General features: G+C 41.1%; 1 protein-coding gene across 2 annotated transcripts in view; it reads right to left on the bottom strand.

Annotated features, from left to right (window-relative positions):
* Positions 1-226: 226 nt before the first annotated feature.
* tanc1b (tetratricopeptide repeat, ankyrin repeat and coiled-coil containing 1b) overlaps positions 227-15,827 on the bottom strand; it is a 99,203-nt gene continuing 83,602 nt past the window's right edge. For both annotated transcript variants that reach the window (XM_040147848.1, XM_040147849.1), the window contains exons 16-26: positions 14,229-14,465; positions 12,432-12,617; positions 11,538-11,616; positions 6,637-6,770; positions 6,273-6,396; positions 5,981-6,156; positions 5,747-5,879; positions 4,841-4,932; positions 4,156-4,302; positions 3,095-3,195; positions 227-2,986 (exon numbers count right to left, since the gene is read on the bottom strand). In XM_040147848.1, coding sequence (XP_040003782.1) covers positions 1,381-2,986; positions 3,095-3,195; positions 4,156-4,302; positions 4,841-4,932; positions 5,747-5,879; positions 5,981-6,156; positions 6,273-6,396; positions 6,637-6,770; positions 11,538-11,616; positions 12,432-12,617; positions 14,229-14,465 — 3,015 coding nt within the window. In that variant the 3' untranslated portion in view covers positions 227-1,380. The remainder of the gene's footprint in view (positions 2,987-3,094; positions 3,196-4,155; positions 4,303-4,840; positions 4,933-5,746; positions 5,880-5,980; positions 6,157-6,272; positions 6,397-6,636; positions 6,771-11,537; positions 11,617-12,431; positions 12,618-14,228; positions 14,466-15,827) is intronic.

The following is a 15,827-nucleotide window of genomic DNA, read 5'->3' as shown; positions in this document are numbered from 1 at the left end:
GCTGACAGTATGATTCTTGCTACTGTTACACTACATTTTAGCATTTCACAAACAATAATTTGAATGTTTGTCTTTTTCCCCAAATGTAAAACAAGAAGTAAACACACTGTACCTTGCCTGAAATGATTAGAAATTCAATGTGACATTATAATGTTTACACAATTATTACATGTCCTCTTAACTTAGGTAGCAGTCTTGTGTTTTAGAATAAAAGTCAGCAGACCTGTTTGTTTTTTTCCTTAGAGGGTGTTTATTTCTCTCTCCCATGATGGCTATGGCAGTAATGTTCTATTACAGTATGTGATTACAGCTAATAAAGCTCACAATACTGAAAACATGGCAACAATTGCATTTAATGTACATATTAAAATAGAGGTGATGGCACTGTGTCCCAAAACCATTTCTGTTTTTATAGATTTTTTCAACTCTGTAATATAAACTGCAATTGTAGCATGCACTTAAACTCAACATTATTGAGAATCATAAAATGTCTTAGTAGCTGTGCAAAAATAACTATATAAAATATATTGCTTTTACAATTAACCAAGCCATTGGCGCTGTAAATAAATTAAACTAGACAGCAACAACAAGCAGATACAGAAAGGATTTCAATTCAATGTTAATGGTGATTTATATAATGTACAAACATATTTAACAAATGCTTTTTTAGAACCTTTAACACCATTTGAACAACATTGTGCATAAAACTCAAAATACACAAGTTTGAACTTGTCAATACACTTAACATAGACCTTCACTGAAAAGAAGGAAAAGTACATATTTATATAATATACAAGAGGATCTATAACATCCTTTGTAAAACACAGGAATGCCCGTCCTTTAGACTTTCTTACACCTTCGTGAGGACTTTCTCTTCCTTACTTCTCTCTCAGCACCATGGACGCAATGAACACAGTTCAAACCTCATTTCCACTCACACAAAACTGTTCTGTAATAACATTAAGCTGTAACTGAATATGTTGTTTAAGCGGCCTAACTGTATATAAAGTGCTCACTGTCACCGTTTTGTTTTGATGAGGACTGTACAGTACGTGTCCAAATACTTCCTTCAGTGCAATGTCTCCAGCTTGGCTGAGTGACGGCGGACATGTTGTCATGTAACAAGCTGACAGCCACAAGCGACAGGTTGGGAGGAGAGAAATCTGGAGCATTCAGTACACTGCCCGCGGCCTGTCTTCACACAGGAAAACAAGCAGCTTGCATACTGTACTTCTTACAAGGCTTAAAAGTGAGACTGTAGTATGTGTGGGGCTGGTTTAAAAAAGAAAAGAAAAAAGAAAAAAACATTAAAACAACTCCTCCCTTTAGATTTTTGCTAGTGTGTGTGCGTTGCGGACTGTATGAGAGATAAAAACATCTCTACACATTCGACTCTATAAATGATCGCTTTGGTTTCATTGAAGCTACGTGAATGGCAGGATTATCCCGGGCTAAGCCAGGCTGCTTGGGCTTACTGTCCATGAAAGTGTGCGGCATAGCCAGTGCTGGCTTGGACTCTTTGTAACAGTTGGCGGCTTGGCAAAATTTCTCTGTGAATTCCTTGGCATGCATGCCATTTTGTAAGCTACTCATTGCCGTAGCACCCTGAGGTGCTGGAGGTTTGTGCTGCTCCTGGTAAGTGCTCACTGTTTTGGCGTACGGCAGCTCACAGTCGACAGGCTGCAGGCCCATTGCTGACATGCTGTGACATACCAGACCGTCAGAGGAGTGGCTCAGCCAGCTGCGGCCGGCGGACTGCAGGCTCTGGTGACTTGGCAAGCCGTGGTGCTGCTGCTGCTGTTGAATTTGCTGCTGGAGCTGTTGCTGAAAGCGAGCCGTCTTGTCAGTTATACCCATGAACGGTCTGGGTTTGTACTCTGTTGCGGAGCTGGCCTGTTGACTGTGCTTTGTCTTGGTGCGGACATCAGGTCCCAGCTTGCCGCTGTCTGACAGACTGCTGCTGGACGCCAGGCTGCTGGTGGAACTGGACACATGCATGCTGCTGCTGCTTCCTCCTCCCTGCGATCCTACTGCACCACACATCCCTTCCTTTCCTGTGTCAGTATGGTTCCCCTGGAGTCCTGGACCAGAGCAGGCCAAGCCATCCAGAGAAGATGCAGAGTGGGCAGACAACCTGTCTTGCCCCACACCCTTGGAGCTGCTGCTGCAGGATGTATAGGAGGCCTGGGATGAATGGAGGCTCTCGTTTTCAAAACTGTGACCCATGGAGGTGGAGGCAGCAGCTAGCGATATGCGGTTCCCATACACAGGTTCATCAGCTGGGGTAGGCAGAGGGCTGATATCGATGCCTGGTCCTGGCTTCAACATGCTAGACATGTGTCGGCTTGGCAAGGGACTGGAAGGAGCGTACTGAGATTTGGGCCCTCCTGAGCGGCCTCCCACGGCCCCTCCCCCAGCCTGCATGGAGCTCATATGCTGGTTGGTCTTGACTATCTGGGCCTGCTTGGTGGGCTGCAGAACCAGGCCCTGCTGGGCCAGCGCCTCCCGGTGCTCTCGAGGGTAGCGGTGGGGGGGGGGCCTGCTGGGGCCCGGGGGTGAGCTGGGAGTCAGACTCAGGTTCTGATGTCCCATACTGTTGCTGACCGGCTCAGAGGGTAAGATTCTGTTGTAGGAATAACTGTTCTGGGACCAGCAGGCTTCAGCTGTCCTGTCATGCTGCGAGGCTGCCGCCGCCGCCGCCGCCTCCTCTTCCTCCTCTTCCAGGATGTCTCTTTGGCCTTCCACACTCCTGGCAAGGCTGTGCTCTGAAGGGTCTTCCTGTCCTTCGTCTTGCTCCTGGTCAGACTCATGGCCTCCTGACGCCTGACTGGAAGCACCTGCGGCTCCAGTGAGGCCTCCTTTGGTCTGCGTGCGCTGCATCTGTTTACACTCCTCCTCAACTCGAGCCAGCAAACGACGGATTTCTCGGTTATTGGGGCACAGCTTGGCTGCTTCGTGCAGGTCGGCCAGGGCTGCTGTAAACTGCCTGTGGATGGGAGAGATAATGGTGAAAGACATCATCACCAGATCCAGAACACATTTTTCAACTGTAACAACTACTGAAGCTGTTCTGAAACCGTGCAGAATAGTTAACCTGCTGCTTCTTTTAGCTCTTGCGCGGGCATAGTAGGCCTCATAGGATTTGGGTTTCAGCTCCAGTGCTTTTGTTGCAAACTCCTCAGCCATCCCAAAATCCTACAAAATGAAGAGAATAAATAGATCAAACATATTATTATATTCAAATGTACGGTATATGGCCAAGTTTCAATCAAAGAAATTAATATTTGAAAATACATGTCTTAGTAAGTCAGTGGTTTGTTGCTTTGAGGGCAGGTTTAATCGATCAAATCTGTACAGTCAAAACAGCAACAAGTCTGCTTTGTATCGCAGACATAACATTTTTCAAACCCTAAGAAATGGTTGAATTTGACCCGTTCTTCATCTCTCCTATGCTTTATGCTCCCTGTGTGAAGTAATAAAATACCTGGGCAGGCTCCACAGGTGTTGTTACTGTACAGACACACAAAAGACAACCTTGGTCATATCTCCTGCTAGCTTGCGGCATGCTATCGCATTAATAGCCCGTCGGTTACAAAAGGCTCCCAAGAATTACTTGAACAAACTGTTTCTGTAAAAGCAAATATTCAGAAAGGAGAATTCAAAGACACAGTAGCTTAAAAATTACCATTCTCCTCATGCTTGCTTCAGTGTCATATTTTTTCATTTCCAGGCGAGCTCAAATAACTGCTCGGCTCAGTCAAACTCTGACTCATTGAGGAGGAAGGAACTGAAATTGTTTCACTAGAAGATTTGAGGAGATTGAGTCCACTGCCCAGTACATCTGCAGCTTTCTCTCGACCTCCTCCCTGTTACCATCTGAACATTGATAAGCTTCCCCTGCCCACACATGCTCAAATCATCTCACATTTTTGGGTCCTAGTCACAGATTTATTCTATCGTCTATAACAACTGCGGGTATTGAAAAAAATGACTGTTCTTCAACAAATATCAATTTAATGATGCCCCATGGTATTCATTACACCGACAAATAAAAAACTATCAATTATTTAAAATCATTAAAGGATCATGCTAAAAAATACAGTAGTGGTCGAGGGAACAAAGAAAAAAAAGTGGTGTGTCTCTTGAGAGGCTTACATTGGTTTTTCTGCGGCAGCGGGAGAGATTGAGGTACAGGGAGACCCTCAGGTCTTTAAATGCCTTCAGGTCATCGCCAAAGCCTTCTCTAGGAAATTTCCTCAGGGCGTACTGGTACCTCTGGGCTGCCTCTTTCATCTTCCCTTTCTGAAGGACACAGGGAAGGCAAAACTTGCAGTGAGGAAGAGGATGGAACCAGAAAGAAAATATGGGTGGAGGGGGGCTATTCACCAGATAGTCCCCAAATAGCTGTTCTTTCTTTCTCATCAATCACACTTACAGCACGCAGGCAAGCTCAAATCTCTCTCTCTCACACACACACACACACACACACACACACACACACGACAGGTTTGTCCTTCCTGCCGTAACTCAATCTTTTAAATGTCAGGCATCGATAATGGCTCCTTTGGTAAGCAGTGTGGAACATACACATCTATTCATTTTCTACATTTAACTAAGCTACAAAAAAACAAAACACTTGATTGTGATCTAAATTGTTCAATGCTTTTTTTCACTTCCCTACCATGTTTAAAAAAAAAAAAAAAAAAAAGTCATCAACTGATAACTACATAATAATAGCTAAGTTTGTCTGTCTTTTAGTACAGCAGGGCAGTTTAGGAATATTTCATTAATACAGTGAAGTGCTCATTAGGAGGTCATTTATATGCCAGTTGCACATTACCTTGTAAAGTAGGTTTCCCTCCTCCATCAGCTTCTGAAGAAGAATGATCAGGATATCAGGCTTGGAAGTAGCCATGGCCCAAGCAGCGTTCCCTGTTGGTGTAGAAGGGAAAGGAGGGAAGTCGAGAAAGACGGGTTAAGTTTTTGTAATTGCTGCCAACAGATGATCACTGTATTCTCTGGAAACTGGTACAAGGTAAAGTTACCTAAAGATTGTACCTGATCGATCGTAAGGTGAGGTTCTGTAGCCTTAGTTTATTGAAAGCAGTTAAAAAAAAGAGTTAGGAGGGAGAGAGTGAAGAAAAAATAGGTCGTGCAACAAGAATAGTCACATGTAGTGAAATGAAAATGTGTTACAAAGTGTAGTGTGACAATGTGCAATTATGTGTCTCAACTTAAGAGGGCCTTGTATTTTAAGCAGTAAATGCATGCAGACTTTAACTGTGCTGAAAGGAAATTTAAAGGCCCTGCGTGTTGCTAATTTTTATTTTTCCGAGACAGAGGAGTGCACTGCAGATAAGCCACAGGCCCAGATACCTCTATGAATGTCATTTAGCTGATAAGACTCATTCTTAAATTAGCCAAGCAGCACATGAGGAAAAAGAGAAGGGACACACATGCACTGACATACTAAGTAGAAGTGAACGTACGCACACACACACATGCTGAACGGGGTGAAACGCAGGAATGGAACTAGGGTTTTTCCACAACATTGCACAAAATTAGTCTGCACCTATTCTTAGTACCACGAGATACTGAGAAAAGACAGAAACACGCTCAACATATGGACGAATCAAAATAGTGAGTCTCTCAGTGCATTCTGAGACGTGAACAAACGGAGCTATCTTCACACTATGCTATATCCATGTACAGTTGGTAATAAATGTGCACTAAGTTGCCTTCTTACCCAGCTTGGCCCCTTTTTTCAGCAGTGTCACCACCACCGACGTGTTCCGACAGCCTATGGCCCGGTCCAGAGGCCTCATCCCGCTGTAGTCCACATGCTCTATCACTGCTCCTCTTTCCACCAAGTACTGGACCTACATGAGAGCACAGACAGTTAAAAACACTCAAAACACTGTGTCGAAGGGGCCAGAGCATGGCTAACGTGGAACAGTGTGTGTTCAATAATGGCACTTACAATCTCTGCATCTCCATAAAAGGCAGCGAGGTCCAGCGGAGTTCGTCCGTTTTTGTCCGTGTGGTCGATGACCGCACCTTTCTCCACCAAAAACTGCACTACATTCTTTTGTCCTTTTAAACATGCCCAGCTCAGGGGTGTCAGTCCCTCCTTGTCCATGGAAGTTAAGGACGCACCTAGGAGACAAAGAATAGTCAAACACTAATAATAAAACACTAAAACGCTCATTTAAAATGTTGGTAAAAGAGATTATGGGCAGGTATTCTGTGGTGGTGGTGATGTTGTAGCTCACCTTTAGAAAGCAGAAACTCTACGGTCCTCAGGTGACCCTCACAGGCAGCCACCATGAGTAGGGTCCTGCCCTGCTTGTCACTGATGTTAATGTCAGCACCATGCTGCAACAGCAGCTCTGCGATCTACCAGACAGACACAAAGTAAAGAGGCCAGAGCTTAAACAGAGCTTTAGTTTGTTCATTTAGCAGTGACCATGAACCTGTGTCCAGAAACAGTGTCCAGGGCAGGGTTAGCTCTAAAGGCCGGACATGCGATACACTAAAATACCACACGTTGTTTGAAAAAGGTTCAGAAGCAGAAAAATGTTGTGGACACAGAGGGATAGTTTCTCTCAGACAAAAGAGTCACTCAGCATCTCTCACCTGCCAGTGTCCCTGTCTGACGGCGCAGAATAGAGGAGACACCCCCCGCCGGTTGACCTGCTGCACAACTGCCCCCTGCTCCAACAGGAAGCTGCATACCTCCATCTTCCCCCGGCCTGCTGCCGCTGTCAAGGCTAAAGAGAGGAGAGAACCGGACACACACACACAAACACACACACAGGAAAAAGTTCAGGTAAGGATGCAGTATAGTGGCGAGATAAGAGTGGAACTTGAACCATTCCACTTAACAACACTCAGCTAGAGAGGACACTGTAAAGCAAGAAGATCAGTGAACACGATAACATGTACAGTACACAGAGACTTATGCTGTTCTTGAAGGAGTCTTTAGTAACCCACAAGTATGTAGAAAAGGAAAGGCTCAGATTTAAGTCGTTTGCAATCCCAGAATCCCTCATATTCTTCACAGAGAAGATGAGCAGAGAAATGCAGGCTAATGTTTGGTGCTAATTGAATTTAAAAACACACATTTATGTTATGCTTATTAAACTCATTAAAATCCTGCCTCAAGCTTCCCGGGTCTTGTAAAGACAGATGAGAATTCAGTCATTTTATGCATTAGCAGACAAACATTAGGCAACAAAGTCAACAATTCTGGTTAACATCCTTTCTTGTTTATATTTTGTATCTTTTTTTAAGACCAAGATTAACTGGAATTTACTGTGTCTAATTCATTTTTAAACAAAAAGAGAAAAAAAATATTAATTTGCGCTTGTATTTGGGTCTGCAAAGAAAACAAAAACAGATTCTTGAAATGTTCGATGCTTACAGTTATTCAGCGGCTGCTGATGTACGGCAGCAGATGGGTCGTTCTTAAGTGAGCGCTGCTTGTCCAAACATAGAGATCCACGGTAAGTTTCAGAACAGTCCTGCTCTCATATTCGCCTCTGAGAGGTTGAGGCTGCTGCTGAGTCTCCATATCTGACTTGACATCATCCATCTGGATGAACAGTCATCAGAGCCAAACAACCCCACCCTCCATCTGCTCAAAATATGGATATCCTCAAACACAGCACAGCAGAGAACAATGACTCTGAGCAGCTAAACTTAGGCTCTGTTTGTGCTCCTGGGAGCAGCTTTCGCAGCACCTGGGATGGTCCTGGGTTACAACGCACGCATCAACAGCTGTACTGTGTGTTGATGCTCGAAAGTGACCCATTTTGCGTGACTCGTTTTATTCTTATTAGTTCTCCATGCTTAGAGTAATTCATTCATCCTCCTGCCAAATCAATAGCATTTATTTAATTCTTTAGTTTAATCTCACCAACATATTTCTTTATACCAGAGCATCTCACCATTCCTGCTCCTCGGAGAAGGAACTCCTATTTTTCACTTCAGCCATTTATTGTTTCAGTATGACTTGCTGCTTTGCTATTACTAATACAGCCATGTCCTACTTTATCTCTAGCTCTCCTCTGCCCCCTGCCCTAGCCCTCCTTCAAAGTGGCGTTGACACTGTCTTGAGGATGAAACTCTTAAAAAAACTGGAACCCTTTTTACCAACCCTGACAAAGGATCCAAATCATGCCTACAATCATTTCTAACCAAGGTTTGGGATTTTTCAGTTTTTCCTTGCTAATAATTATCAAGTTGCCAAAGCTTCTTATATTTTCTTCCCCAGGTTGAAATTCATAAACAACTCAATTACGTGTGATTCAATGAGTGACAAAATGTCAATTACAAAAGGTTGCAGGCTGTTCATAAAAAACAAACAGAGACATTGATTGTGATTTGTGAAATGGCAACCTTGCTTTGTCTGGAGATGTAGCCGATGTTAAATCACATAAGAAGTATATTTTCTACTGAGCACACAGGCACACTTTACTTTGCCTTCCCCTCTGTTAAACAAACTTTAAAGTCAGTGCTCCCACACTGAAAGAAAGAAATTAGCTAACTTTCCTTCAGCTCATAAGGGAAAGTTTGTGACTAAAAGTGCATTAGGGGCACTTATTCATGTAAATTCCACTTCCTGTTTACAAGCATAATAATAGTTTGGATCAAAAATATTTTCTGCAAAATGCTGATAAAGATAAAGAGGAGTAGCTTCTCATCTGAGTGTTGGTTTCAGCCTAAACAATAAAAGTGCAGGTGTTTGTCACGTGATGCAAGATAAAGTGTATCTTTTCCCCAGGCACCTAAACATAACCACAAATAGCTGCCTCGGTTAGCTCATGCTGTGCTCTTACTATACAGTAGAACACTTAAACTCTTTGTACATATTAAGTGAAATAATAGCAAGGCCTTGTACAGAGGACAAAAGACCTTAAGTGCATTTTATACTGTACATATTCAGAATTTTTCCTCTGCATTTAAGCCAGCCTAACTTCTCAGCTGATGCAAGTTTACTTGTTTCATACCATGGCAATTTAAAGTACTTTACATAATACATTAAAGCTTTTTAAAAAGAAAACAGCATTAAAAACATGAAAACACAAATAAAAAGAACCTTAAAAAACAGTGGGCGGCCATTCTCCAGTACCTGGAGACCACTCCCAGAGCTCTCTTTTAAGTGCACTTGAAAGAGAGCTGCATTAGCATGAACATACAAACTCAACGCAGAAAAGCCCTTACTTCCTGACCACCAGTTAAGAGCAAATCATGGGAGAGAAGTAAACACTCAGTGCCAAAAGGATTATAAATTCTGACTCCTATAAAAGATCTTTGCTATCATTTAAATGGATGATTGCCATGACAACAAGTACCAGTGGTAATATACACAGAAATACTCACTGGCTGCTACATTTGTCATAAGATGTTATATGTTCTGTTTATTTTTGTGATGCCTAACAGAATGGTCATAAAATTATATGTGATTTATGAAAGACTATACATTTGCAACATAATAAATTATTAGTCTTGGTTCAATTCTGCTGCTGTGTGTTCAGAACAATGAGAATGATTCTATGGAGTTGAATAACCTCTCTTTGTACAACCGGGAAGCATTTTCATCCTTAGAGTGGATTTTAAAAGATGAAGCCTGCACATGTGCGCAATCCAATCTGCCTCTGTTTAAGCACAGGAGACAGGGGGCTTATTTGCATAGAGATGTAATATTCCGTTGAATTTTCACAGAGACAGATTCTTATCTGAGAATCCTTTCGGAGACAGCGAAGAATGGCCAGTTTTCAAGGGGATATTTCAGGGAAATTTTGTTCAGTGCCAATCATCTCTTGTTGTTTGCAAACAATCAACATGAGGTGAGTCATTTTTACTACATTGTAGTGAACTCCTCTAAAGTGCTGCACGTCTACCTGTAATACACCACTAAATATTAAGTAATACCATTGCTCAGCGCCTTTCTATTGCTACCTGTGACCTGCTGTTTCGTTACATTAGAAGGTATGCCAAGATGTGCAACCAAAGCTTTAGACAAATGGTGTTTGATAGTACCAGAACACAGATTCTAGTCATATCAGTTGAAACAGTTGTCTCAGGACTGTAATAAGGTCTGAAGTCCTGCAGTCATTTAGCAGGACACAAGTACCAGTTAACCACACTGTGGACAGCCTCTCCACTAGTAGGCTGGCCTACATTCCTCTAGCACCCAACCTTTACTGCTAAATCCTGCTGGTTTACAACTGAGACAGACACAAAGAGACTATTATTAAAATTCTTCTTTAAAAAAAAAAAAATCTATTCTGGTATGATTGTGCACAAAAAAAGCATCAAACACTGTTATTGTCAAACAAGAAGGGGTGCAATTTGAACATTTATAGCTCTAAATCACTAAACTCTCAGAATAAAAGCTCACATTGAAGATGAGAGACGCCATTTCAAATGTTTCCAACAGTTCAAAACAGTCTACCCTAAAAATCATAACAAAATACTGTAGCCCTAACACTGCATGTGTCTGAAACTTACATAATGTATCAGATATATTTTAGTACTTAAACTTGTAACCAGAAAGCAAAACACATATGTGCATTAATGTTCTTATGACCACTTATTGGTGTATATTGAAAATGGCAATGTACAACGTACAGCTACATACATTATATTTATCAGCATATCACCTCTGAAATGATTAAAAACAAAAAGCAAGATGTCTGAATCCTTCCAGAGTGTGTGATGGTACTGCAAATGTGGACTTGCAGTCTACTGTGTAATTGCTGTCAAACAAAATATCACTCTCTGCTACTTTGTTCAGCTTTCATGTAACCAGCCTTACACCTTACCACCACCTCCTGCTTTCAGACTTTATATTGTTCCCTGCTGCTCCACATGGCTTTTTGCACTGCTACTTCAATCAATCTCAAATGGCTTTGAGCAGGCCATCAACAACAGCCCCTCTCCACAACATCTAGTTCTGATTCTAGAGACTCTGTCTCTCGCTTTCTGTTATCACTTTAATTTAATCAGGCAAAAGCTCAAACTTCCCAGAAGTCCAAAAAGCCCTTTCAGGAAAACAAAAAATGGTTCAACTAATATCAACAGCTACATGTATACATTTAAAGTGAAAGTCTATGGTTACAGGGTTATAACAAATATGTAATTTTACAGCTATATCTAAATATGACTAGCAATGCATACAGCAGATGGTGGAATAACTTCAAAATGTCCACACTGTTGGAAGTATCTTAACATAGAGCACCAAAGGGATACTGTAGCTGAAATCCAGAAGCATGCTGGAAAATGACTGTTCAGAAGAAATGCTGTGTTGACCAAACTCTAAGTAGAAACCCACATGACCACAATAAGTAATGCTTTCACAAGAAAGTACAGAATTTGGAAAAGCCAGCATTACCGAGAGCATTACTGTGGAGAAGAGAGATACAAGTCCTTCCACTGCAGCTTGCAATTACAGCAGCATGGTCCAGAATGCTAAAACAGCAGGTGATAATACAGGAGAGCCACATAATGCAAAAAGATGGATGAAAACATACCTGTCTCTCCCCACAGAGTGTCGTGGCTATCAATTTGCACAGCATGCTCATTATTCAAAGCCAGTAAGCTGCTCGCAACCTGCCAGAAAAAAAAAAACCTAGATTAATGGCCTACTGTTTCAGCACAAGGTATCACATAAGACTTCAAGAGGTTATGGAACATGTTAAAGCATAAAAAAAAAACAAAAACAAAAACAGATACAACAGATACCTGAGCAAATTATTACTAATTGAACACAGAGCCTGCTGGTCCCTGAACCACTGGATGAGGTTATGTGAGTTAAATACAATCTGATTAATACTTGATGCTTGAACTTTAATGGGGTCTCCTTCCACATGTGGGTTGACAGCTTAGCTTGGCTCTAAACCAGGCCTTGGGATCCCGTTCCAGCTAATGAGGAAGCCAAAATAAACCTTGAGCCTACATCGCACCTGGGCAGCTGAAGACGCTACATTGTGATTGATCCTTGATTCCTGCTTTCAGTTATACAAGTCCAAGTAACACTTCAAACTTTAAGTCATCATTACTGAGAGCAAGATGCACTCAGATTTTATCAAGAAATCGCTCTGGTCTTTGAAAAAAATCTGAAATTCTTTGTTGAAGGTTGTTGTGAAAATACACAGGAAAGAATAATTGTTGTGCTACTGTGCCATAAATTCAATGTGTATTTTGTTTTTGCACTATGTGATGTTTTGCATGTGTGAGCCAATAGCAAGTTTAAGGCTTTTTCTTTCAAATGTGTCTTTTTTTTGGCTAGTTTCATTAAGAGGACATAAAAACTTCACGAGATTCTTTATCTTGTCTTCAGGTTCATTCATTGTTTTTATGTGTGAGGGGACTGGTTTGGGTTAATTGTGTGTAAAGTAAAATATGTGCACGTGTGTCAGTCAGACCTGTGTGTGTCCCATGCTGGAGGCTGCTATCAAAGCCTGCTGCAGAGCTTTGTTCTTCAGGGCGCAGTCCTGCTGCTGCCCCTCAGCATTCCATTCCAGCTCCAGCAGGTACTGGATAATCTCTGGGTGTCCTCGAAGAGCAGCATGGACCAGCGCACACTGCCCGCTCTTATCCACATGATCAACCTGGCAGACACACGAGATTCTCAGTTTTCCGGCACAGAAACACGGGAAGTATGCCCAACATCTCGGGTGGGTTTGCTGCTTGTTTAAAGAGCCATGAACTACATAACTGCATCAAAGTGGCTAAGCAAAGCCCATGCAGGAAAACATGGCTTCAGCCTAAAGACTGCCCAATTTATTTCTTTTTTTCCCCATTTAAAGCTTTTTGTTGTTTTTAAATGATAAATGCAATTTTGTTGTTATTTAACATTATTTTTAAGTGTAGCTGTTATAGCAATTACATTCTTAGTGTTTCAAATATTTTTTTGTGAAGCTTAATTTTAAAGACAACAAAACAAGTTGTTGCCATGCTTGATATGCTTAAATACATATATCAAAGAAAAACAAATGACCTCTAACCCATAACCGGTCTCACGCTCTCCCCCTATCTACCCCATCCCCACCCTCACCCCAGCCCTAACTGCATTAAAGTTTCAGGTCCTTCTTTGAGATGAGAGTCTAAAGGTTGCGACATTTTTTTCTCAAAAGCTTTTAACTTGTCTTTCCATTCTATTCTATGAGCCGTAGTCTGAATGTTGGGGCTTCTTTCTATTTCCCAAATAATAGGGTACCTTCTTTTTTTTTTTTTTTTGGAGAGATAAGTCGATGTGCCAGGAAGCGTTTCAGTTTCCTTACATCTTTAGATATCCCCATAATTATGAAATTGGGCATGGCTCTATCTGAACATTCAATAGCTTTGACAAACAAATGAAGGTATCAATCCAGTAAGCTTGTATTTTGGGACAAAGAGCGTAGCTGTGAAGTAAATTACCTTCCTCCGAGTTGCATTCTTCACACAAAAAAAAGAGACGTCTGGAAATATTTTATGAAATTTTTCCTTGGAATAATGTAATCTGTGTATGATTTTAAACTGTATTAAACAGTGACATGCATTTATGGAACATATGTGAATATAACCTAGACTCTCATCCCATGAGTCATTTTGAGTACCCAATTCTTTTTCCCACTCCGCTTTTATGGTGGTTGTGGTTGGGCGGCTTATGTCTGTCTTATGTATCATATAACTGGGATATTATATGACCTGACACGCAAACCCTTATAAGCATTCATCCAACCTACGTGGCCTTGACTCTCAAACTGGAGAAGATGTACTTTTACATAATTTTTGACTTGGAGGAATCTAAAAAATTTAGTTTTTTGGCAAATCGTATCTCTGTTGAATCTGATGAAAAGATGCAAATGTTCCATCTATATACAAGTCGGCTACATTACATATGCCTAGTTCTTTCCAAATGTTAAAGTCCCCACCTAAACTGGATGAAGGAAAACGAGGATTTGCTGATATTGGTAAGAAGAAATAGATCGCTCTGAGTTTGAAATGTTTTGATAACTGTTTCCAGATCCTTACTGTGCTATGTATCATCGGGTTGAATTTAAAGCATGTTTTGCTGAGAGGAATTGGAGATAAAATGACTGCACCAATAGACTATGGCAGGCAATTCTCTCGTTCCATCTCCTACCTGCTGACTGTCTAATTTCTATGATCAGAAAGTTTATTATTTCTAACTCATCTTTATTTATAGAAGTAAGTGGTTACAAAAGCAGGCTCCTCACCTTGCCTCCCTTCTTGCAGAGCAGCATAACTAGTCCCAGGTGTCCTGCAGCGGCTGAGAAGCAGAGGGGGCTCATGCCGTTTTCCGACACCACGTCTACACTGGCGCCAAACTCGAGCAGCAGAGAGGCAATTTCCTGGTGACCGAGGTGGCACTGGACGCAGAGTACCGGCGCGTTGTTCAGGACCTCTGTACGGTAATTCACGTTTGCCCCACCCAGCATCAGCAGACGGCTCACCTGATTGTGCAAATGAAAATGCACAACACAGACAGCTGGTGTTGGAACAATGTTATCATAGTATTACTGTACCATCTGTGCTCTTGTAGTATCTGCAAACAATTTCCAATTTTACCTTTTTCAAGACAATAAAGGATGTATTTTAATGTTTCCTTTAACTGAATTAAAGATGAATGTAATTGCCAAAATGAAGTAACAGAAGACTGCCAAACTACAATTTCAAGGTGAAAAGTAGGATGTATTTATCCGTGTGAATCCCTATGCTCCCTGTATTCCTCTTACAATTCCCCTAAAGTACCCTCAAAGGCTGATAAAACATTCATTCCACACTATTTGACAACATTACACGAGGGTATTACTGTACAAGTATGTACAAAAAGGGATCTTAACTACAATTTAACAGCACACATTTGTAATTATAGACATGCCACAACATCTTTGTTGGTAAAACTATTTTCTAAGGCCAGTTTTTTTTTTATTTTTTTTTTAACCACTTTATGACTCAAGGATTTGTAGATACCATGGCCAATGACTAGTGTAAGCAACAGCAAAACCTTAGATCTCAGAATCTAAAATATATTTGATTTTCCCCTTGTAAGTAATTTCCTTGTAAAACCTCATACTGCTTCAGCCCAATCTTGAGATTTTCTCCAAGCAAAGGTCAGACACCAAATGAAGTGCTCACATTCTACTGAATGCAATTATTAAGTGTGTTATTCTCTTCCATGATGAGGAAATCAATAATAAATGCTTAGTCAAACAGAACCGCCGAGCCAAATGAATATCCGACAACAGGAAATGAAACTGTGTGTTATTCGTTGGATCCTCTGTGGAATAAATTAATAGCTATTCTCAGTTTTTCGCAGAGGACAGAACAAGGTCATTCTATAAGCATCTCTTTGAGGGATATGATACACAATAAATCGCAAACAGATAATGAGGATGACAGGAAGTGATAGAACACCACAGACAAACTAATAAAAGAGAAAAATGTAGGATAATTTTGTTTCGAGCGGAAATACTTTATTCAGAAATAATGGCTTTTCACCAAAACATGACTAGAAGGTAGCTCCTACAAAGTCATATGAGCTCTACTACTACCATTAATATTTGAAAATTGGTAATATGAAGAGTTGGATGGTAACTACAGAACCTCACCTGTACGAAACTCCAGAAGCAACAAGTCACTAACAGACTACCCAAGAATTTGTGTATCTGAATAACTAAATAAATAAATAAATAATACAGTCATTTAAATAATTTATAATTAAAAAAATTTCTAGGATTTTTTGCCCCCCATTCATCTTGTACTGACCCTTTAACTCCTCACATTTCCTATTTTCCTCAACCTGGCACACATTC

The sequence above is a fragment of the Xiphias gladius genome, chromosome 16 (assembly GCF_016859285.1).
Source record: "Xiphias gladius isolate SHS-SW01 ecotype Sanya breed wild chromosome 16, ASM1685928v1, whole genome shotgun sequence".
NCBI lineage: Eukaryota > Metazoa > Chordata > Actinopteri > Istiophoriformes > Xiphiidae > Xiphias > Xiphias gladius.
The sequence above is the reverse complement of the archived record's forward strand: the minus strand, read 5'-3'. Positions and strand labels throughout refer to the sequence as shown.